The sequence below is a fragment of the Melanotaenia boesemani genome, chromosome 8 (assembly GCF_017639745.1).
Source record: "Melanotaenia boesemani isolate fMelBoe1 chromosome 8, fMelBoe1.pri, whole genome shotgun sequence".
In the NCBI taxonomy this organism is placed as follows: domain Eukaryota; kingdom Metazoa; phylum Chordata; class Actinopteri; order Atheriniformes; family Melanotaeniidae; genus Melanotaenia; species Melanotaenia boesemani.
Window position 1 is genome coordinate 1767985 of NC_055689.1, and position 23462 is coordinate 1791446.

Consider the following 23462-nt stretch of genomic DNA (forward strand, 5'->3'; position numbering starts at 1 on the left):
AAAGATACAATACAGCCTTACAAAGTAGGCAACGATAATTCAGTATCAGCATATTTGCTACCCGTTTTCTCCTTGTGTCCATGGTAACAGCAGGCGTCTAGTTGGCATAGCAACGTGGTAGGAGAACAACAGAAGTCTAGAATGTCCACCAATTTGGCTAAAGACAAAAGGAGACGTTCTCTGTTGCTGAGGCCGTAAGTTTTCTTCTTTTCAAAACGAAGTTTGTCACCTTTCATAGGACATTACGTACAGCGTGCAGGCGCACGCGCAACTCAGCTAACTGTCGTGTCCCCTTGTTGGTGTGTTGTAGCTTCTCTCGAGCCGTGAACGTGTCTGTGAGCCGCCATGGAATCCAGCAAAGCTCCAGACATTCATTCAGCATGGTGGGTTCGTCCAGCCGGCGGAGTTTGGGTCGAGGCAGCAGAGTTCTGGACAGAATTGAGTCCCCCAGAACAACCGTCCGGGTAGTTACCACCGAGGCTCGGGTCTTATTCATTCATTCATTCATTCATATATATATATATATATATATATATATATATTAACATCAGGGTTAAAAACGTTTCTACACTGTGTGCAGAATTATTAGGCAAATGAGTATTTTGACCACATCATCCTCTTTATGCATGTTGACTCTGAAAAGTGAAAAATAGTGAGATGTCTTGCAGAGGGATGCAGCACTCTTAAAATTGCCAAGCTTTTGAGGCGTGATCATCGAACAATCAAGCGTTTCATTCACAGGGTCAACAGGGTCGCAAGAAGCGTGTTGAAAAAACAAGGCGCAAAATAACTGCCCATGAACTGAGGAAAATCAAGCGTGAAGCTGCCAGGATGCCATTGGTCACCAGTTTTGCCATATTTCAGAGCTGCAACATCACTGGAGTGCCAAGAAGCACAAGGTGTGCAATACTCAGGGACATGGCCAAGGTAAGGAAGGCTGAAAAACGACCACCACTGAACAAGACACACAAGATAAAACGTCAAGACTGGGCCAAGAAATATCATAAGACTGATTTTTCTAAGGTTTTATGGACTGATGAAATGAGAGTGAGTCTTGATGGGCCAGATGGATGGGCCCGTGGCTGGATCAGTACAGGGCAGAGAGCTCCACTCCGACTCAGACGCCAGCAAGGTGGAGGTGGGATACTGGTATTGGCTGGTATCATCAAAGATGAGCTTGTGGGACCTTTTCGGGTTGAAGATGAAGTCAAGCTCAACTCCCAGTCCTACTGCCAGTTTCTGGAAGACACCTTCTTCAAGCAGTGGTACAGGAAGAAGTCAGCATCGTTCAAGAAAAACATGATTTTCATGCAGGACAATGCTCCATCACACGCATCCAAGTACTCCACCGCGTGGCTGGCCAGAAAAGGTCTAAAAGAAGAAAAAATAATGACATGGCCTCCTTGTTCACCTGATCTTAACCCCATAGAGAACCTGTGGTCCCTCATCAAATGTGAGATCTACAGGGAGGGAAAACAGTACACCTCTCTGAACAGGGTCTGGGAGGCTGTGGTTGCTGCTGCACGCAATGTTGATCGTGAACAGATCAAGACACTGACAGAATCTATGGATGGCAGGCTTTTGAGTGTCCTCGCAAAGAAAGGTGGTTATATTGGTCACTGAGTTGTTTTTGTTTTGTGTAAATTTTGAGTTGTTATATTGGTTTCCCTGGTGAAAATAAATAAGTGAAATGGGTATATATTTGGTTTTTGTTAAGTTGCCTAATAATTATGCACAGTAATAGTCACCTGCACACACAGATATCCTCCTAAGATACTAAAATTAAAAAGAGACCCACTCCAACTTCCAAACATATTCAGCTTTGATATTTATGAGTCTTTTGTGTTCATTGCGAACATAGTTGTTGTTCTATAATAAAATTAATCCTCAAAAATACAAGTTGCCTAATAATTCTGCACACCCTGTACTTGCTGCCTATTATCAGAACAACTGTTAATTCCCTGCACTGGAACTTTATTTCTGTCATTTTTTTATATTTTATTTTAGCTTTTTTTTCTTTCAGTTTTTATTTAATTTCTTTTATTCCTTTTAAAGTTTGTTTTAATGCACTTGTTATTTCTTCTGGCACCTGCTGTGATGTTGTTAATGTTTTATGTAAAGCACTTTGAATTGTCTTCTACATTAAAATGTGCTATACAAATCAATTTGTATTAAATGACAAATACAAGTTTCCTTGGTACACAAAAGAAGTTAAACTCATACAAATGAAAGCTTATCAAATAACCTTAGTGTAGACGCTGAACAGTTTCTTTTGTAGGAGTTTGCTCAAGTAAACTATGGGGAGATTATGCTGTTGTATTCACACTTGCTGCTTTATAACACAGCACCATAACTCATAATTATTAAAAAGAAATATAGACAACTAGATGAAAAGTATCTGGATGTTCTGCTGTTTGCAGGTGTTGGATGAGGAAGGTAATGACGTCACCCCCATGCAGCTGGGTCACTCAGAACCAGGAGCAGCCCAGGACAGAGCCAGCAGGTTCTTTCTGGATGAAATCTCTGATGGATTAGTATCAGACCACACAATGACCACCGGGAGCTTCACTATGCCTTTCCTCAGGTACCACAGCACGTTGCTTCTGCTGCCCTCACAGGGTACAGAAAACAAATTAGTTTTATATTTGCAATTTCTTTTTAAGTATTTAGACCTCTTTTGTACATTTTATGGTATTGATTCGCTTGATGTGTGTCTGATGGTCATCCATCCCGTATTTAGTAAAACCTGAGCTCTTGCGTCTTCAGATCAGTGTTGGGAAGCAGCAGAATATCCAGTCAGTCTACCATCGAGTCGGTCAACGAGGAGATCGAGGATACCTTCTTCAAAAGAGACGTGCCCGTCAGCTTCCCAGGTTCATTACAAAACATGTTCTTTGTTTATTTGTCTGACATTTCCATTCTCTTGTAAAAGGGAAGACTACCACATCTTAACATGAATGTCCTCTGAGGTAAATCTTTGTGCTTTTATTTCATGTGTCCTGGCAGACGAGAAGGAGAAAAAAGACTCAGAGACAGAGCAGTTGACAGAAGACATGTTAAAAGAGATTGTGGAGGTCTTTATCTCTGAAACAGACACCATTGTACTATTTGACATGCAGCCCATCTTTGTGGCATCAGATGCTGATAATGCTGAAGTCATCGTGTGAGTGAAATCCTCCGTCATCAAGATCAAATATTTACAACCCATCTTTATTTTATTCTCTCTAACTAATCTTGTATGTGCCTATGAGTTTCAATGCTTCCAGGTAACTTAAAATATACTTTCTTCTTTGGCTGTTAAAGCTGTTGTCATCTCTTTGTTTTCACAGGGAGAGAAAAAACCGCTATGCTGAGGTTTGTAGGAAGAGAAAAGGGAATAGACCTGTGGATGTATCCATGCAGACGCTGAGCGGAGCGACGAAGAACAAACAGGTTCAGAAGGACAGCGTAAGCGTGACGGATGCAGGTTAGATTTAGTCTGCATTAGTTGATTCTGCTTAATTCTCTACATTTCAAATAAAAATCACTTCTTTTTCCTGTGGAGTGTGTATTTGGTTGTCTGGCTCATTATCACCCCTATGATGAGGAGAAAGCAAGGACAAGGACAAAAGCTAGCTCTAGGGACATGGAATGTCACCTCTCTGGCGGGGAAGGAGCCTGAGCTGGTGCGCGAGGTTGAGCGGTTCCGTCTAGATATAGTTGGACTCACCTCGACGCACTGCTTGGGCTCTGGAACCACTGCCCTCGAGAGGGGCTGGACCCTCTTCCATTCTGGAGTTGCTCGTGGTGAGAGGCGCCGAGCAGGTGTGGGCATGCTCATTGCCCCCCCAACTTGGCACCTGTATGTTGGGGTTTACCCCATTGGATGAATGGATAGCCTCCCTCCGCCTTCGGGTGGGGGGACAGGTCCTGACTGTTGTTTGTGCTTATGCACCAAATAGCAGTTCAGAGTACCCACCCTTTTTGGAGTCCATGGAGGGGGTGTTGGAGAGCACTTCTTCCAGGGACTCCTTCGTTCTGCTGGGGGACTTCAATGTGGGTAATGACAGCGAGACCTGGAGGGGCGTGATTGGGAGGAACGCCCCCCCAATCTAAATCCGAGTGGTGTTTTGTTGTTGGACTTTTGTGCTGGTCATGGACTGTCATAATGAACACCTTGTTCAGACATAAGAGCGTCCACATGTGCACTTGGCACCAGGACCCTCTAGGCCGCAGTTCGATGATCGACTTTGTAGTCATTTCGTTGGACTTGCGGCCGCATGTTCTGTTCACTCGGGTGTTCATTCCCTGGTGGTGAGTTGGCTTAGATGGTGGGGGAGGATGCCGGTCAGGCCTGGCAGACCCAAGCGTGTTGTGAGGGTCTGCTGGGAACATCTGGCAGAGTCCTCTGTCAGAAAGAGTTTCAACTCCCATCTCTGGCAGAGCTTCAACCATGAGGTGGGGAACATTTAGTCAGAATGGGCTGTGTTCCGTGCCTCTTGTCGAGGCAGCCAGCAGCAGCTGTGGCCGTAAGGTCGTCTGTGCCTGTCGTGGCGGTAACCCCCGAACTCGTTGGTGGACACCGGCAGTAAGGGATGCCGTCAAGCTGAAGAAGGAGTCCTATTGGGCCTTTGTGGCCTGTGGGACTCCAGAGGCAGCTGATGGGTATCGGCAGGCTAAGCGGAGCGCAGCTTCGGCGGTCGCTAAGGCAAAAATTCGGGCATGGGACGAGTTTGGAGAGGCCATGGAGAATGACTTCCAGACGGCTTCGAGGAGATTCTGGTCCACCATCCGGCGGCTCAGGAGGGGAAAGCAGTGCTCCGTCAACACTGTGTACAGTGGGGATGGGGGGCTGCTGACCTCGACTCGAGACGTTGTGAGGCGGTGGAGGGAATACTTCGAAGACCTTCTCAATCCCACCAACACGTCTTCTGATGAGGGAGCAGAGTCTGTGGTAGCTGGTGCTGGCTCTCCTATCTCTGGGGCAGAGGTCGCTGAGGTGGTTAAAAAGCTCCTCGGTGGCAACCCTAACCCGGGGGTGGATGAGGTCTGCCCAGAATTTCTTAGGGCTCTGGATGCTGTAGGGTTGTCTTGGCTGACATGCCTCTGCAGCATTGCGTGGACATCGGGGACAGTTCCCCTGGACTGGCAGACTGGGGTGGTGGTCCCCCCCTTCAAAAAGAGGGACCAGAGGGTGTGCTCCAGCTACAGGGGGATCACACTCCTCAGCCTCCCCGGTAAGGTCTATTTAGGGGTGCTGGAGAGGTCCGTTGGATAGTCGAACCTCAGATTGAGGAAGAGCAGTATGGTTTTCCTCCAGGTCGTGGAACAGTGGACCAGCTCTACACCCTCTTCAGGGTCTTTGAGGGGGCATGGGAGTTTGCAGGGCTAGTTTTTGGTCATTTATAAGTTAGAACTGTTCAGATTTGTTCAGCTAGCCAGCAGTCACCTTTCATACACACCAAAGAGTGTATTCATTACTTAATGTAATTCTTTATACATTTTGTTAGAGCATATGTTCGTTTACTCCTAAAACACACAGTGGGGTAGTCAAAACGATGGTTAATGAAGTAACTTACCGCAGGTTGGTGCGCCATAGCGATAGCTGCCAAGAGGTGCGACAAGAGAAACTCTTGAGACGTTGGTCTCACGACCGTTCACTCTGATTGGCTCAACTATTGATGACACACATTGGGCTCACAACCTTTCACTCTGATTGGCTCAGCTATTGATGACCCACGTTGGTCTCACGACCATTCACTCTGATTGGCTCAACTATTGATGACCCACGTTGGGCTCACAACCGTTCACTCTGATTGGCTAAGCCCCGAACCCTCCTCTGCTCTCACATTTTCAGACACAAGTTAGTTTTGGCAGAAATATCTCGCGAGGAATGAGCCAAAATCAGGCTACAGTTTTATCACGCTGTGACTCGCGAGAGCACATTTGTGACTTGCAGCAGCAGATTCAGGAAGTTGTAATCGCTAAGTTGAGGTTATAAAGCAAAATGAACACTTGTAAAAAATTTTAATTACAAGTAAACTATGGAAGATAATTTGTCAGATGGACTATTTTTTCTCTGTAACTTCAAATTCAGTTCACGTGTGTGAGTTTTCTTTACAGCAGAAAATAATCTGTGGTGCTGAGTCTTAACAGCAGAGTTCAACACATGATTTGAGGCCAGATCGTGTCAGCTGTTCAGGGTTAATATGCAGATAAGAAAAGTGTGATTATCTGAAAATACAACTGTCATTATGGTAAGTGGAAGTGTGAGCTGCATTAAAACAAACTACAGAGGAAAAAGGAAGGAGAGGTGAAGGCAAGGCAAGTTTATTTGTAGCACAATTTAACGAGAGGTGATTAAAAGTGCTTTAAGGAAAACAAGAAGCATAACTTCTTACCCGGAGAGAACCCATGCATACACGGGGAGAACATGCAAACTCCACACAGAAAGACCACTGCCCCCCAGCCGAGGCTCAGACCACCAGCCTTCTTGTTGTGAGGCCGTGTTGCTAACCACCACACCCCCATGCAGCCCAAGAAGCATAATTTAACATTAAAAACTAAAGAAAAAGGAAAGAGAAAGAACATTGGATAAAAACAGCATTAAAACGTGATCAAGTTTAAAAATTCAAGCTTAACAGAAAAAGACGCAGATCTGGATTTCTAAATAAAAGCAGCAGCTGAAATGCAGCAGAGAACAGGTGGGTCTTTAACCTGGATTTAAATAAACTGAGTGTTTCAGCTGCAACATTGATGCCTTAAAATGAGCTGCAAAGAAAAACCCAGTAAAATCTGTTTAACAGGAAGAGTTGTGACATTTCTTTGCTGTATTTTCACCAAAGCATGTCAGTGACATTTCATCAAGATCTAGGCTGATCTTTCTATAGAGCTGTAGTCATTTATTTCCAGAAGCTTGGTTCAGATATTCAGCCAATGTTAGAAGTCCATCTTTCCTTTATTTGGCCACCTGAAGAATCGTGGTTTTCTGTCTTTAATGGTCTGGGGCCGTTCCTCCTCATCAGAGCATTCCTCAGCTGTCTCTGTAGTCCACGTTGTTCTCTGGACACCACCGACACAACCAGCAGCTGAAGGATGACGTGCAGCTGTAACCAAGTGTGCTTCAATGTCCACAGCCACGGCTGTTTCCACCTTTGACTTGTACATGGACCCTGAACAAGAAGAAACAGCCCAAAGTCCTGAATCTGAGCAGACAGACTACACTAAGGCTGATGTGGACTCTAACAGAAGTGGAGACCGGAGCATGTCAGTGACCAGCACAGCTACTACAGGTAACACTGAAAGACTCTTATTGGAATTTATTTCTTTTGTCTGTGTTGACAGGGAACATGATGAGTGGATGAACAGTTACTTCTTTTGTTAGCATTTTGGTATTTATTAAGTTCTTACTTTTACTTATGTTCATGTCTCTACCTTTACCTGTTCCACTTTTTACTTTGTCTATCCCTTGTTAACATCTCTCTCTGTGTCTTTCTTCAGTCAGTGGTTCCAGTTCGCTGAAGGAAGTGGAAACACTGGGGATAATTTTGAACCCAGAGTCGGACTCGCAGCTCACCATGCTGTCAGAGACATTTCAGCATTCCTTGCTTGTAATGGAGAGGAGCATCCTTTGGAACCACTTCCAGCCTCAGCTGGCTGTTTACAGACAGCTGCCTGTACTGAAAGGTGATCTCAGCCATCACCACCAGAGGCCGCTGTTTCTCATGGATGCTGAATGAGATGCAGCCATTCACATGACTGATTCTGAATGTTCTGATTCTGTCAGATCCAGACAGACCAGAGAGGTCTGAGGAAAAGGAGCAGAGAGAAGATATGCAGCTCTCCCGGTCTCCGTCCCTGGAGTGTCTCTGGGTTTTCAGCTGCGAGCTCAGCAAAGGACTGAGTGTCAGCAGCATGAGCTGGAATAAGAAGAACCAGGTGACAGAAACCAGCCTTGAACTCAACAAACATAGAAACAGTAAAGTTCAAAGACTAAACAGAAGTTAGAAAACTTATTCATATCCTCATTGATACTGATTGTTAGAATCTTTTTTAGCAGCTTGGTGTACTGTTGGAAAGTTTCTGGAAATGTGTTTTGTGACATCCGTCCGTCCATCCACACATCTGTCCATCCATCCACACATCCATCCACCCACTGATCTATCCATCCATCCATCCATCCATCCATCCACACACAAATCCCTTATCCAGAGAATCCCAGAACTTTCTCTTCCGACCACTTCTACCAGCTCTTCTGGGGGAATCCGAGGCATGCCCTGGCCAGCTGAGAAACAAAGTCCCTCCCGTACGATTTTGGTGACTACCAACAGCTGGTGACCATAGGTGAGGGTGGGAATGTAGATCGAGAGCTGCTCCTTCTTCACCTTGACAGATCGAGGCAGTGTCCGCATCACTGCACCGATCCAGCTGTTGATCTCTCGCTTCATCTTTCCCTCTATCCTGAAAAAGATCTTGAGATACTTGAACTCCTTCACAAGGGGCAGGATCTCATTTCCAACCTGGAGAGGTCACTGCATCCTTTTCCAGCTGAGGACCATGTTCTCGGATTTGGAGGTGCTGATTCTCATCCCAGCTGCTTCACACTCTGCTGTGAATCACTCCAGGAAGAGCTGGAGATTATGGTCCTGATGAAGCCAACAGAACCACATCATCTGCAAAGAGCAGAGACCCAATCCTGAGGCCATCGAACCAGATCCCCTCAACACCTCAGCTGATCCTAGAAGTAGCCTTGGAGGAGTCCAATAAAACAGGTGCAACTTAGTGCTAGCAATACGGACCAAGCTCTGGCACCAGTCATACAGGGGCTAAAAAGTCCTTATCAGAGGGTCTGGTACCCAAAGCACTACCCACAGGACTCCTAGGGACATGGTTGAAAGCCATCTCCAAGTCCACAAAGCACATTTTCTTTGTGATTCTAACCTGTGGGATCTGAAGCCAAGCTAACTCTGTGTTTCCTGGTCAGGATTTATTGTTGACCTGTTTTTATCCAACATGGATGCCATTTTATTGTCATAGGATGCAATTAGTCCATTGATCATTTAATGTCATTTTAAGATTCTGCTACATAATCTTTACTATAGCTCATCAACATTTTTTTGTTTTCATGGCTAGGACCTCCTGGCAGTGGGCTATGGTGAGTTTGACTCCAAGAACCTGAAGCCAGGTCTGGTTTGTTGCTGGTCCATCAAAAACCCCACGGTATGGCTTTATGTAGACCTCATTTAGGTGTCTCACACCTTCCAGCTTTTTATATCTTCTCCAGCTGTTGTGTCTGTCCTCCTGCAGTGGCCTGAGCAGATCATCCACTGTGAAAGTGCTGTGACTTGTTTGGATTTCTCAGTCAGCAGTCCCACTCAGCTGGCCGTGGGCATGTATGATGGCAGCATAGCCATCTACAATGTGCAGAGTCCAGATAAGTCAAATGTCATCAGTAGCCGGTGAGGACTGTGTGTGTGTGTGCGTGTTGATAGTTGCTGAACCACAAGCTAAAAGTAAACTTAGAATCCCTTATGCTGTTGCCCTCTTTCTGTGGGTATCTCTGCAGTGAATGTCCCAAGAGGCACGTAGGGCCAGTGTGGCAGCTCAGGTGGAACCAACAGAAGCTGATCTTAACAGGAGAGGAAAAGGTGGAGGCTCTCTTCTCTGTGGGTGCAGATGGCCGGATCAGCAAGTGGTTCATCTTCAACGGGGGCCTGGACTGTATAGGTACAATCATCAATTTTCTTTTTTTTTTTTTTTTTTGTACTGTCCAGCGTCAAAGCAGCAAAATGATAATCTGGTTGCTGTATCGTGCTGAATAAATTTGCTCTACCAAGGGGAGGCCTATGGGTAAGGCTCCTCTTGATAATGTGATTAATTAATTTATTTATTTACTTTGAATAACGGAATCTATGTAATCTTGCTGGACCTGACCGGAGGGGACAGAAAAAGATGGAAAATAGCAAAAAGAGCAAAAGGGAAAGAAGAAAAGAGACAAAAAGATCACAGACAGAAGGAAAACGACCCTTCAATCCACACCATCACCAGACAACAAACTGTTACACTTGTACATGAACACACCAGAAAATTTCCTACAACTTTTACAAAAGCAGAAACACACACACAGAAAAAACAGGGCTGCTAGTCATTAAGAGTTTTTTTAAATAATAACCAAATCAAAAAGACATAACAGCGACCAGATACTAACTCACAGGAAAAAAAAAAAATTATCGCTTAGTATTAAAACCCACTGGACAACTCAGTGACTGTGTCAGCATACAGAGCATGAGAAACAAGGAGTGATCAGTGATGAAGAGTGGTGACTGAGATCATGCAAATGCGACCACGCCTCCACGGAGGCCAGAGGCAGACCAGGGCCAGAGGCCCGGGCCCCCAGCAGCAGACCCGGAGCACCAACCCAAGCCACCCCACCACAAAGATGACTCCAGCCCCACCCGAAGGGAGGCAGAGGAGAGCCCCAGCAAGAGCCCCCCACGGTCCCGGGGCACAGGTTCCAGTGGGCCAAGATCAGCAGCCGCCGGCCCCGCTAGGGACCGGCCACCCAGGGCAGTCCAAGCGAAGGGCCCAGGGCCCCAGGAGCCCAGAGGCGGCCGCCCCACCCCCCAAAGGCAGAGGGCCCGCAACATGCCTAGGAGGACCAGGCCCCCCCAGACAGCCACCCGGCGTAGGCCAGCACACACCCCGATGTTCCAGCCGCACACCCCGGGAACCAGGGTGCTATCGGCCCCCTCCCCCCACTCCCCACCTACTCCAATCTGCACCCTATATAACCCCACACTCACACCCTCCCCTGCGCCGCACCCACAAGTACTCACCACCACACAGTCATGCCACACACAACCCACCCACTATGCCTCGTGGGGGACACCCCAGGTGGACCAGAGGACAGCGAGCCCCAAGCACCCCCCCTTGACCCAACACCCACAGAGCCAGCAGCCCACCAGCGCAGCCACCCCGGGACCCGGCCCCGGGGCAACCACCTCCCCCCGCCTGCCCCCGGCCACACACAGGGGGAACAGGGGTGTGAGGGGTCCCCAATACCATCTCCCTCCCTGCTCCTGACTGTTTATGTAGTGTGTGTTGTGTGCAATTAAAATGAGGGGCAGTGACCACAATGAGTTGGGAGCCGGGCCACCTAAATGGCCCCACGATCATCAATTTTCACATTTTTGCAATCACCCACTGTCCATTTTATCAGCTCCACCTATTATATATCCAACCAGCCAATCACGGCAGCATGTAGCCATGGTGAAGACAGCCTGCTGAAGTTCAAACTGAGCATCAGGATGAGAAGGAAAGGGGATTTAAGAGTCTTTGAATGTGGCATGGTTGTTGGTCTGAGTGTTTACTGGGATTTCCACCCACAACCATCTCCAGGGTTTCCAGAGAATGGTCTGAAGAAGAGAAAATATCCAGAGCAGCAGTTGTCTGGACCAGGATGTCTGGATGGTGTCAGAGGTCAGAGGAGAATGGGCAGATGGGTTGGAGATGATAGAAAGACAACAGGAAATCAGATAAGCACAGGCTTCCATTAAGGTATATAATATGTGTGATGCTATCATGTCATTGTGAAGCAACGTCTCTGAGGAATGTTTCCACCACCTTGTTGAGTCTATCACACCAAGAATTAAGGCAGTTCTGGAGGGAAAGGGGGTCCAACCCAGTACAAGAAGGTGTCTCTGATAAAGTGAATATGTTGCACACTCACTATACATTATTGTATTTGCACTGTAACACTTGAAGGTCTTTGAGGAGCTAAAACTGTAAAGAATACCTTTAGACCTTTTTTACATATTTAGCCCAAATATTGTGGGATATACTAAACCTTTCTAGAACATTTCAGGATCACTACCATTTCAAATTAAATCAAATCAAATTTAATAAACAGACTCAGGTCTATAAAATATGCATAAAACAGAATATATATAGCGAGAAAATATATACACATAAAATCACAGAAAGACCATCAGGATCACCTAAGAAAGTACAGACATCTCAGCTAGTATATCCTCAGTCTGGATGAGTATGGATTTGAGATGCTATGATGATAGCTTCCAGCTTTTTCCATCTCCTCCAGCTGTTGTCTGTCCTTCTGCAGTGGCCTGAGCAGATCATCCACTGTAACATCCACTGTGACAGCCCTGTGACAATTTGTGGAAACATCCAGATGTTGCATAAACATAAACATTAGGTTTCTCAGAAGTGCTTTGAGTGTGCTCACTCCTGCATTGACAAACATCTGGTGGCATCCCTCCTCTCTATTCTCATAGCATCGTTGTCTGCAACTTGAACGTCTGTATGGGAGATTTTTTTAAGATGACCACAGATGGGCCGTGTAAAATGGTGTACAATAGGCTTTAAACAAGGAACCTGTACATATACTGAGAAGTTGCTGCAACCCTGCCATACTCGGACTGAAGGTGACAAGGTCATCTGCGAACATTAAATAGTTCACCTGCACTCCACCAATTAAATAGCCAGTGTTACATGCTCTCAATCTCATAGACAGCTTATTTATGTATAGATTAAATATAACGGGACAAGATTACACCCTTCCTGATGCCACTGAACACTCTAAAAGATACAGATATACTACCACCTCATATGATGTGAATTTTCTGGTTTGCATACCAGTAGACAAGAACCTTCACGTTATACCCAGACAATCTCTGTTGTTTTAACTTAATAAATGATTGTTTATGATTTATTCAGTCAAATGCTTTGGAAGCATCAATAAAACACGAGTACAGGTGAGTTTTTGTCCTTGTAGAGGTTCACTATTTCTTTAAGAGTATATCTACATGTCAGTGCAGAGCTTTGGTTCAAAACCAAACTGATAATCAAGGGAAGTAATCTACCTACTCACCCTGCAAACAGGATTCTTTCAGTAACCATGGATAAGACACTGGCTAACGTTATAGGCCTATAATTATCCAGGCAACCAACTTCTCCAGTTTTGACCTTTATCACTGGCACAAGCAAGATGGACATCATTGAGTCTGGTAGCATGATATGGATCATAAAACCAGTAAAATGAGAATAAGCAGAGGAGCAAGCCTCAGACTAGCATTTTTTTATCCTGAAAACATTTTTATTACTATCATAGACCTGATGAAGCTGGAGAGTATCAGCAACACTATGCGGAAAGCTGGAGGAAACAAGACTGTGGAGATGGCGAGAAGTGTTGTGTCTCCACTGAATCCTGGTCTGTGCTTCGACTTCCATCCAACAGTGAGTTGCTAACGACGTTTGGCAGCTTAGTTTTATTTCCTGAGACTGATCCTGCTCTTTTGTTGTATTCTTTCATCACCGTTTTTACCCATGTCACCTCATTCCTGCAGGACTCCAGCATCTACTTGGTTGGTACATGTGAAGGTCTGATCCACAAGTGCTCCTGCTCCAACAGTCAGCACTTTCTGGAGACTTACAGGAAACACCTTGTAAGTCCATCTTCTCCGGAGGCATTTGATTTAGTTCCACATGGTTATTTATTTTTCAGGCCTGAAATTAGATCTTTATGATCCTAACTGGATATTTGGGGTCATTGCTGAATGAGATCAGACCCTGATGGTCTGGCATGATGGATAAGACTCCAAATGTATAGGCCATGATCACAAAGGACACATTTCAGCTGAGTTGAGACTGAAATATGAAAGTTTGGGATTAAGACTATTTTAATTTTTAGTTATATGACCTGGCTAGCTTCTGCAAAACAATTTTCTCCAACCTGCAAACAAAAATCAGTGGAGTGTAGCAAACTGTTTTTTCTTGATCGTAATGTTTAGTGAAGGAAACCATAAAAAGATCCCCTTTACTTGACAAGATGAAATAAAGCTCCCCTGATCTGCACTGGAGGTAGCATCTTGTAAGAACAACAAACAGACAACAACATAGCATGTTTCGTGAGAGACTTCTTCATGCCCAATGTAAGAGAAGCAAGGTAGCCAGCAGGCATCTCCCTCCGCAGCAAGTCACCATCTTCTTCTAATTAATTATTGTTTTTATTTATAAATGAGAAGAAAAATACTGTTACAATGGCACAGTTTCCCTGTGGGATAAATAAAGCATTTTTCATTTCATCAAACTCTGATCTTAAACAGCTGAAACTAAAAAATACACCACCCTCCACTTTATCAGGACCACCTTCTAGGACCAGGTCAGACCGCCTTTTTCCTCCAGAACTGCCGTAATTTTCGGTGTGATAGATTGAGCAAGGTGTTGGAAACATTCCTCAGAGGTTTTGCTCAATATTGATACGATAGAATCACACAGATTATATACCCTGGGTGGAACCAGTGCTTGCTGAAATTCCTGCTGCCTTTCTATCATCTCCGATGTGCAGGTCAGTCTGCCTGGTGATAAGAGGCCACATATTTAAAATTAGTAACAGTTGATGGTTTCCAGTTAATACGATTAAATTAAATTCACACAACTTCTCAGACTCTGGTTTCTTTTAATTCCAGTAGATTCTTTCTTTATGAGACTTTCCTACTTGAAACAGCTGGTTATAGCCGCTGATAACAGATGACCTCAGTAATGTCCTTTCTCCTGTTTCCTGCTAGTTTGCTGTGAACTGCATCACATGGTGTCCGTCCGATCCTCACGTCTTCCTGAGCTGCTGTGCTGACTGGACCATCCAGCTGTGGCGGCAGGACCACCAGGGTCCCGTCTTAGGCTTAACGTCTACCCAGACGGCTGTGTGCGACATCAAATGGTCCCCAAAATGGGCCATGGTATTCGGAGCTGTTAATGAGAGGCAGCTTGAGATCTGGAACCTGAATTCAAGCTTGTAAGTTTGTCTGGGAAGAAGAATCTGTTTGCTTTGTTTTCTGTCTTTTTTTCTGTCTGAGGTTTCCCGTCAAACCCGTAGAAAATTCCGTAAAAATCTGAAGGAATTTTCTGTTTTTTCACTACTTTTCACAGTAGTTTTACCTGTATTTTTTTTTTTATTTTGTGCATTGCATCTTGGGAAGAGAAACTTCTTTTCAAACTTAAATATCTTGAGTCCTGGTTTCTGGGGTCATGTGAGATTAGTTTTCTACTCAGAGTTCTACAATTTTGTTTATCATAGCTTTAAACTTTACTTTTAAAACGAAGCTGCAAGACTTTTTCTTTTTTCGCAGTGTCAGATATTTAATGGATAAATCTTTTGGACCATTCAAAGATGAATAAGTTATTTCCCAAAAAACTGCTATGAACAAATGACAGATTAACATTTTTCCACATTTTGTCTCAAATCTTTCAATCAACTTTAGTCCTAATCAAAAATACCAAATATGTAAGCAAAGAAAGTAAAACTTTATTTATAAAGCACTTTTCACAGATAAAAATCACAACGAGCTTTAAATAAAATGGCAGCAATAAAACAACCTAATAATTTAATTAAATACATAACAACCATCCACCAAAAGCTTTCCTGAATAAAACAGTCTTCAACTGCTTTTTAAAAGAGTCCAGAGCGCAGAGCTCTGCACTGTTTTACTGTAAAACGTACTGGTCATCAGACAGACATGCACACGTCTATGAAGATAGATCTGGTTCAGATATCTAGAGAGAGTGAAACAGGAAAAGGAAGCAAGGAGACGTCTTCTCTAGATCACTGGTGCTGTGCAGATGTAGGAGACACAGGTCTGATCATTTAGAGGTCATAAATGTGGTGAACAGAGGATTAGAAGCAGGTTGTAGGACAGGTTGGCAGGCCCTTCTCTAACACAGTAGCTGGCTGGTGGTAGACAGGGTTTATGCTTCAGCTATCCAGGAGCGGGTTTGGAAAAGTTCTAATGGGGGGCCAGACAGGAGCACTGACCAGGAAAAGGGGAGCACAGATGAGAACCCGCAAGTGACGATATTTGCAAGAGACTTAACAGAAAAACCAAGTCAAAGTCGCTGATGACAGACAGATTTAGCAACTCTACTGCCTTTCTCCAGCGCATTCGTCTTTATCCCTGCTTTGTTTGATCAAGCAAACAACTCTGCGTCGGGAGCCTCAGACACTGATTGGCTGAGTGAACCACGTGGGATGGCTTACCTCACATGTAATTGGCCCGCGTGTTTGCTGACCACTACCGTAAAGACTGTAAAAGGTGCGCCAGTTAAAATGAAAGCACCCGGTCAGATTTTATATTTTAACTCCGGGTCCATGTGGGACTGGTTCTGGGTCTGGATCCGGACCGCAGTCTGCTTGTTAGTGACCTCTGATCTAATGTAAAAAAAGTAAAAAAAAAAAAAAAAAAGTAAAACAAGCAGCCAGTGATGTGTTTTATCAGCAGGTGTTTACTTTGGGTGAAGCTGCTGTAGGACTTTTATCTCTGCTGCACAAACACTCACTTCAATGATAAAAGGAAAAAGCTGTTTTTATCCAGATCATCAGTTTTATCAGAGTTTCTTCATCAGTGTCGGCTGTTTAACTTCAGTCGTCACATCTGCTGGTTTTAGGACAGAAATGATCACCATGGAGACGGTTGGAGAGATGATGGTGTATGAATTCTGCATTATGATCTACAACACGGTGGAGATGATTTAGAACAACATATAGAAGCACGTTACATGCTGCATTTACTGACCTTTGGACATCTGACGTTTACCCAAGAGAAGCTCAGTTAACAGTAAATGTTTGTAGCATCGGCTCTTTCTGGTGATGCGATGCAGTAAAAACGGGCAGATTTTAGGTCGCAAATGGTGATCAATCATTTTGAAATGATTTGAAATTTGTGATTCAACTGAAAGCTGTGATTAATCTGATTAAAAAATTTAATAATTTGACAGCCCTAGTTATGTTCTAAATTATTTTAAGCCTATAAATGCCAGTTTAATGCCACTGTTTTATCAAAACACACACACACACACACCAAAAAAAAATAAATAAATAAATAAAAAATCAGTAATCAAACTGGTCCTGAAAGGGTTATGATCATTTTAATGATTACAAGTTTGGTCATTTTGATTATGAACAAAGCTCATGTTGTGATTTGAGCCAAAAAAAGTAGAAAAATATTAACCTGCAATATTTTATAGTAGTTTTTAGGAAATAACTTTTTTGTTCACTAATGTCATGAAAGAGTGGTAAATTCATGCCTGGCGTCCTGTGGATTTGTAAGAAAAACTGGAATTCTTAAGTTTATTAAAGAGAAAGAATTTCTTACAAAATACCCTCCCTTATGGAGAAACACAACCAGAATGAAGGCCAGAAATTAAGAGAAAAATGACCTGAAAGGACAAAAAATCCTCTAATTACCCACAAGGATTAAATCCAACCTCTTTCTATAAAATAACAGGCAGCATATTGTTTAAAAAATGTCCTTATAACCATTCCTGATCGAAGGGCCAGACCAGAAAATAGCCAAAACCTCTGTCTTTATAACGCTGGTGATCAGGTAAGGATGTATTTGATTAAAAGCACCTTGTTTGCTTTTTGCTTCATTTTTCTAATCTAAATACTGACCTGGTGTAATATATCCTGAGTTGCTGTACAGCCTGACACATAAAAGCAAAGGAACGGTGTTTTTTCTTCAGACTAGATCCAGTTATTGTGCAGCCTGCTGCTCCTGGTGTGAGGATGACGTCCCTACTATTTGCTTCTAAGACAGACTGTGTTGTGGTCGGAGACAGTTATGGACAGGTGACCTTCTACCAGCTCAAGAACCTCTGTGTTGAAGAACACAACCAGGTAAAACCAGGGGGACAAGAATTATTTGGATGTCTATAACATGTTCTTCTGTCTGTGTTAGCAAACACACAAACTTGTCTCTGGTTCTCACCTTTCAGGGGAACGTTCTGAATGACCTCCTCCGTTCTGCAGCTCCCAGAGCTTAAGCTCAGCTTAAGTTACCATGGCGATTTACCCAGTAAGGATGGAAAATCCCGGGTTACAAGATTCAGGAAACTGATGACACTCTGAAAAGAGGGAGTTATCAGGTCTTTCCAGTTTACTATAATGAGAATACTGAATATTGCTGGTTTTTATTGTGTCTTACTCGGAAAACGGAAACCAGTGTACTGGAATTTATTTAACACTGGACGTTAAATTGGTTGCAAAGGTGTAGATGGCACTTCTACCTGGCCGACAATAGCTGCTGATGCACCTTAACAATGGCTGCAACCCATCACTCAAAAATGTGAAAACTGATGTTTTTGATATTTCTAAGAGTCTGAGACATAATTTAAACAAAATGATTTCATGTTTCCTCTTTCCAAGGTGATGGTAACTAAATCTTGTACAATTTGCATGAGTTTCAACAACTTAACTTGTTAGATTCTGTCATGTTGAGCCAACAGGACTTTGCTCATTTGAATTTAAGACAGAAGATCTGGTGATATCGTGACATCTCAGACTGTCTTGCTAAGAGGGCAGTAAAGGACCGGCGATCTGAAAGGTGAAAAAAATACGTCATCATTTGTCTAAATGAAACTTAAATTATCAGCAGTCATCTCATACTTGGTTTTTATTATATATATTTATATATAAATTAGGGCTGTCAAATTATTACATTTTTAAATCGACTATGCCTGAAATCTGCCGCCCATTTTTACTGTATTAACTGAAAGAGCTAAAGCTAACTTGGGTTTTTATTTGCTTTTTTTTACAGATGATCACTTTAGTTGTAATAATCAGTTCAATATATAATAAAAATATCTTATTTGTGCCTTCTTTTCCTGGCCTGGTTCCCCATCAGAACATTTCTAGACCTGCCCCTGTATATCTGAAGTATAAATCCTTTCTACCACCAGCCAGCTACTGTGTTAGTGAAGGGCCTGCTCTGGTTTGTATTTTACAACCTGCTTCTAATCCTCTAAATGACCTCTAATGATCAGACCTGTGTCTCCTACATCTGCACAGCACCAGTGATCTAGAGAAGACGTCTCCTTGCTTCCTTTTCCTGTTTCACTCTCTCTAGATATCTGAACCAGATCTATCTTCATAGACGTGTGCATGTCTGTCTGATGACCAGTACGTTTTACAGCTGTGTCACTAAAACCTCATTAATACTGACAAGTTATAGGAAATAAAGGCAAACCATATCTAACTGAAACAGGTTGCTGTTAACATGTTTCATTCTTCAGCTTCACATGACAGTAACATGGCTCTGACTGACATGAGACTGGTACATGTAGCTTAGCACCTTAGCTAGCACATCCAAAAACAATACCTTTGGGTTCCAGTATGAACCACGAACCACTACTTTCCTTCTTTTCAGCTGAGTGATAAACACTCACAACAAGAGAGAAAAGCTGATCAGCTGATCACCGACAGCCAGTCACGGAACAACAGGAGAGGGAGGGGGGGCAGACACCGAGACGACCGGAACGGGTTTCTGTACAGCTACATGAAAAGGTTTTAAAAACGCGAGAAAAGTGTGGGTGCTAAAACACCCTCATCCGCTACCGGTGTGACACTCTCAAATCCATCCATACAGCCAACCAGCCGGTCAGCTCCATGACTCGCCATCATAAATTACGGATGCTGCGCATGCGTTAAAAATGTTAACGAATTAATTACATAAATTAGTTATCACAGTTAACGTGGTGTTTTTGACAGATTTTCTTTCTTTTAGAATGAAGCAGTTTTGCTGGACAAACTTGGAGTTAAAGGAATGAAAATTTTACAAATAAGGTTATTATTGTAAATTTACTTGGACTCTATCAACTGAAGACCAAATATAGTTCATCAAGTTGGAAAAAACTTACTGAACCAAAGTAAATAAGTTGAATCATCATTAACTGAATAGTTGGAATAACAGTTTTGTATGATGTTAAAATTGTTAGTATCCAGCCTCCCTCGATAAGCTTTAAACAGTCACTCACAGTTTTATAACTCTCCTTTAGATGAGTGTGTGAATAAACTAAACTAAAATAAAATGATCATGTGTAAATCATCTGGTTTATGTTCAAAGACAGACCCAGTTTGAGGTTCTGTCTGTAAAGAAATCTATATCTGCAAAAAGAAGTTAAACATGAAGTCATTCCTCTTAGCACAATATGGTGGACGTTCACCTTTACTGCTGCTTTCATGGTCAAAACTGTTTGGTGGTTGTTAAACACAGAAAGATCATAAGAAGCTGAACTAGGCCCTTAACTGTAGATCAGCTGGCTGGCTTCCTCCTCTCTGAAAAACAACTCTGAACTCTTGCAGGAGCCACAGTCCCAGACTTTATAGACCAGAAGATCCACAAACACATCATCAGTCATTAATCACATGTAGAACATAACATGACTCAGCTTGTCTGAATGTCACCCTTCATTCATCTCAGAAACAAAGCTCTGCTCAGAACTGAACTCTGTGTTACACACATATTTATTTTCAATAAACCAGAGATGCAACAAGTCCCAAAGCATGAAAAATAGAACTTAATGTGAGTCAACTCAAGGTTAGTAACAGTCCTGAAACTAAGTTTCATTTACATTTAGCAAAATCAATATTTGTGGCAATGAATGAATGAATGAATGCCTGAATGAATGAATGCCTGAATGAATGAATGAATGATTGAATGAATGAATGCCTGAATGAATGAATGAATGAATGAATGAATGAATGATTGAATGAATGAATGAATGAATGAATGAATGATTGACTGAATGAATGAATGAATGCCTGAATGAATGAATGAATGATTGAATGAATGAATGAATGCCTGAATGAATGAATGAATGAATGAATGAATGAATGCCTGAATGAATGAATGAATGATTGACTGAATGAATGAATGAATGATTGACTGAATGAATGAATGAATGCCTGAATGATTGAATGAATGAATGAATGAATGATTGACTGAATGAATGCCTGAATGATTGAATGAATGAATGAATGAATGATTGAATGAATGAATGAATGAATGAATGCCTGAATGAATGAATGAATGAATGAATGCCTGAATGAATGCGTGAATGAATGAATGAATGAATGAATGATTGAATGAATGAATGAATGATTGAATGAATGAATGATTGAATGAATGCCTGAATGAATGAATGCCTGAATGAATGAATGAATGAATGAATGATTGAATGCCTGAATGAATGAATGAATGAATGAATGAATGAATGATTGAATGCCTGAATGAATGAATGAATGAATGAATGATTGAATGCCTGAATGAATGAATGAATGAATGAATGAATGAATGATTGAATGCCTGAATGAATGAATGAATGAATGAATGAATGAATGATTGAATGAATGAATGAATGAATGAATGAATGCCTGAATGAATGAATGAATGCCTGAATGAATGAATGAATGAATGAATGATTGAATGAATGAATGAATGAATGCCTGAATGAATGAATGAATGAATGAATGATTGAATGAATGAATGAATGAATGAATGAATGAATGATTGACTGAATGAATGAATGAATGCCTGAATGAATGAATGAATGAATGAATGAATGAATGATTGAATGAATGAATGAATGCCTGAATGAATGAATGAATGAATGAATGAATGAATGAATGACTGAATGAATGAATGAATGCCTGAATGAATGAATGAATGATTGACTGAATGAATGAATGAATGATTGACTGAATGAATGAATGAATGCCTGAATGATTGAATGAATGAATGAATGAATGAATGATTGACTGAATGAATGCCTGAATGATTGAATGAATGAATGAATGAATGATTGAATGAATGAATGAATGAATGAATGCCTGAATGAATGAATGAATGAATGAATGCCTGAATGAATGCGTGAATGAATGAATGATTGAATGAATGAATGAATGATTGAATGAATGCCTGAATGAATGAATGCGTGAATGAATGAATGATTGAATGAATGAATGAATGATTGAATGAATGCCTGAATGAATGAATGATTGAATGAATGAATGAATGATTGAATGAATGCCTGAATGAATGAATGCCTGAATGAATGAATGCCTGAATGAATGAATGAATGAATGAATGATTGAATGCCTGAATGAATGAATGAATGAATGAATGAATGATTGAATGCCTGAATGAATGAATGAATGAATGAATGAATGATTGAATGAATGAATGAATGAATGAATGAATGCCTGAATGAATGAATGAATGCCTGAATGAATGAATGAATGAATGAATGATTGAATGAATGAATGAATGAATGAATGAATGAATGACTGAATGAATGAATGAATGCCTGAATGAATGAATGAATGATTGACTGAATGAATGAATGAATGATTGACTGAATGAATGAATGAATGCCTGAATGATTGAATGAATGAATGAATGAATGAATGATTGACTGAATGAATGCCTGAATGATTGAATGAATGAATGAATGAATGATTGAATGAATGAATGAATGAATGAATGCCTGAATGAATGAATGAATGAATGAATGCCTGAATGAATGCGTGAATGAATGAATGATTGAATGAATGAATGAATGATTGAATGAATGCCTGAATGAATGAATGCGTGAATGAATGAATGATTGAATGAATGAATGAATGATTGAATGAATGCCTGAATGAATGAATGATTGAATGAATGAATGAATGATTGAATGAATGCCTGAATGAATGAATGCCTGAATGAATGAATGAATGAATGAATGATTGAATGAATGCCTGAATGAATGAATGCCTGAATGAATGAATGAATGAATGAATGATTGAATGAATGCCTGAATGAATGAATGCCTGAATGAATGAATGAATGAATGAATGATTGAATGAATGCCCGAATGAATGAATGCCTGAATGAATGAATGAATGAATGAATGATTGAATGCATGAATGAATGAATGAATGAATGAATGAATGAATGATTGAATGAATGAATGAATGAATGAATGAATGATTGAATGCCTGAATGAATGAATGAATGAATGATTGAATGAATGAATGAATGAATGAATGAATGATTGAATGAATGAATGAATGAATGATTGAATGAATGATTGAATGAATGAATGAATGAATAATTGAATGAATGAAAGAATGAATGCCTGAATGAATGAATGAATGAATGAATGAATGAATGAATAATTGAATGAATGAATGAATGAATAATTGAATGAATGAATGAATGAATAATTGAATGAATGAATGAATGAATGAATGAATGAATGAATAATTGAATGAATGAATGAATGAATGAATGAATGAATGAATGAATGATTGAATGAATGAATGAATGAATGAATGAATGCCTGAATGAATGAATGAATGAATGAATGATTAAATGAATGAATGAATGAATGATTAAATGAATGAATGAATGAATGATTGAATGAATGAATGAATGAATGCCTGAATGAATGAATGAATGAATGAATGAATGATTGAATGAATGAATGAATGAATGCCTGAATGAATGAATGAATGAATGAATGAATGATTGAATGAATGAATGAATGAATAAATAAAAACTATTTACACATTTTCTATAGAAGAACATGGTTAAACATGAACAGAAAAAAATCCTTTTTGACTTTTTAAAACCTTTTTTTTAAACTGTTGT

General features: G+C 41.5%; 2 protein-coding genes across 5 annotated transcripts in view; both read left to right on the forward strand.

The window, feature by feature from the left end:
* The window catches only part of LOC121644575 (acyl-coenzyme A thioesterase 11-like), a 47974-nt gene extending 41605 nt beyond the window's left edge, over positions 1-6369 (forward strand). The window contains exon 18 of the transcript XR_006011294.1: positions 6356-6369. The gene's annotated coding sequence lies outside the window, so the exon portion shown is untranslated. The remainder of the gene's footprint in view (positions 1-6355) is intronic.
* Positions 67-18496, forward strand: dnai4 (dynein axonemal intermediate chain 4). Of its 4 annotated transcripts, none has more exons than XR_006011293.1 (18): positions 67-194; positions 311-464; positions 2421-2584; positions 2767-2873; positions 3007-3163; positions 3330-3466; positions 7116-7271; positions 7480-7665; positions 7766-7917; positions 9112-9198; positions 9286-9437; positions 9545-9705; positions 13106-13230; positions 13341-13439; positions 14562-14788; positions 17512-17665; positions 17764-17913; positions 18297-18496. XR_006011293.1 is itself a non-coding variant. In XM_041992621.1 (18 exons), exons 1-17 carry the CDS (start codon positions 142-144, stop codon positions 17809-17811), a joined length of 2319 nt encoding a protein of 772 aa, XP_041848555.1. In that variant the 5' UTR covers positions 67-141; the 3' UTR covers positions 17812-17843; positions 18297-18496. The 4 variants fall into 4 exon arrangements, 3 of the variants coding, with proteins under 3 accessions (XP_041848555.1, XP_041848554.1, XP_041848556.1); XM_041992621.1 differs by having other exon boundaries at positions 17764-17843; XM_041992620.1 differs by having other exon boundaries at positions 17764-18496.
* Positions 18497-23462: the final 4966 nt, after the last annotated feature.

Bases quoted from the DNA above. Each gene is read 5' to 3' on its own strand.
- dnai4 (XM_041992620.1), top strand. From the start codon at position 142: ATGTCCACCAATTTGGCTAAAGACAAAAGGAGACGTTCTCTGTTGCTG. The intron at 9,438-9,544 runs GTGAGGACTGTG...GTATCTCTGCAG, and splicing joins TCAAATGTCATCAGTAGCCG to TGAATGTCCCAAGAGGCACG. The intron at 13,440-14,561 runs GTAAGTCCATCT...GTTTCCTGCTAG, and splicing joins AGACTTACAGGAAACACCTT to TTTGCTGTGAACTGCATCAC.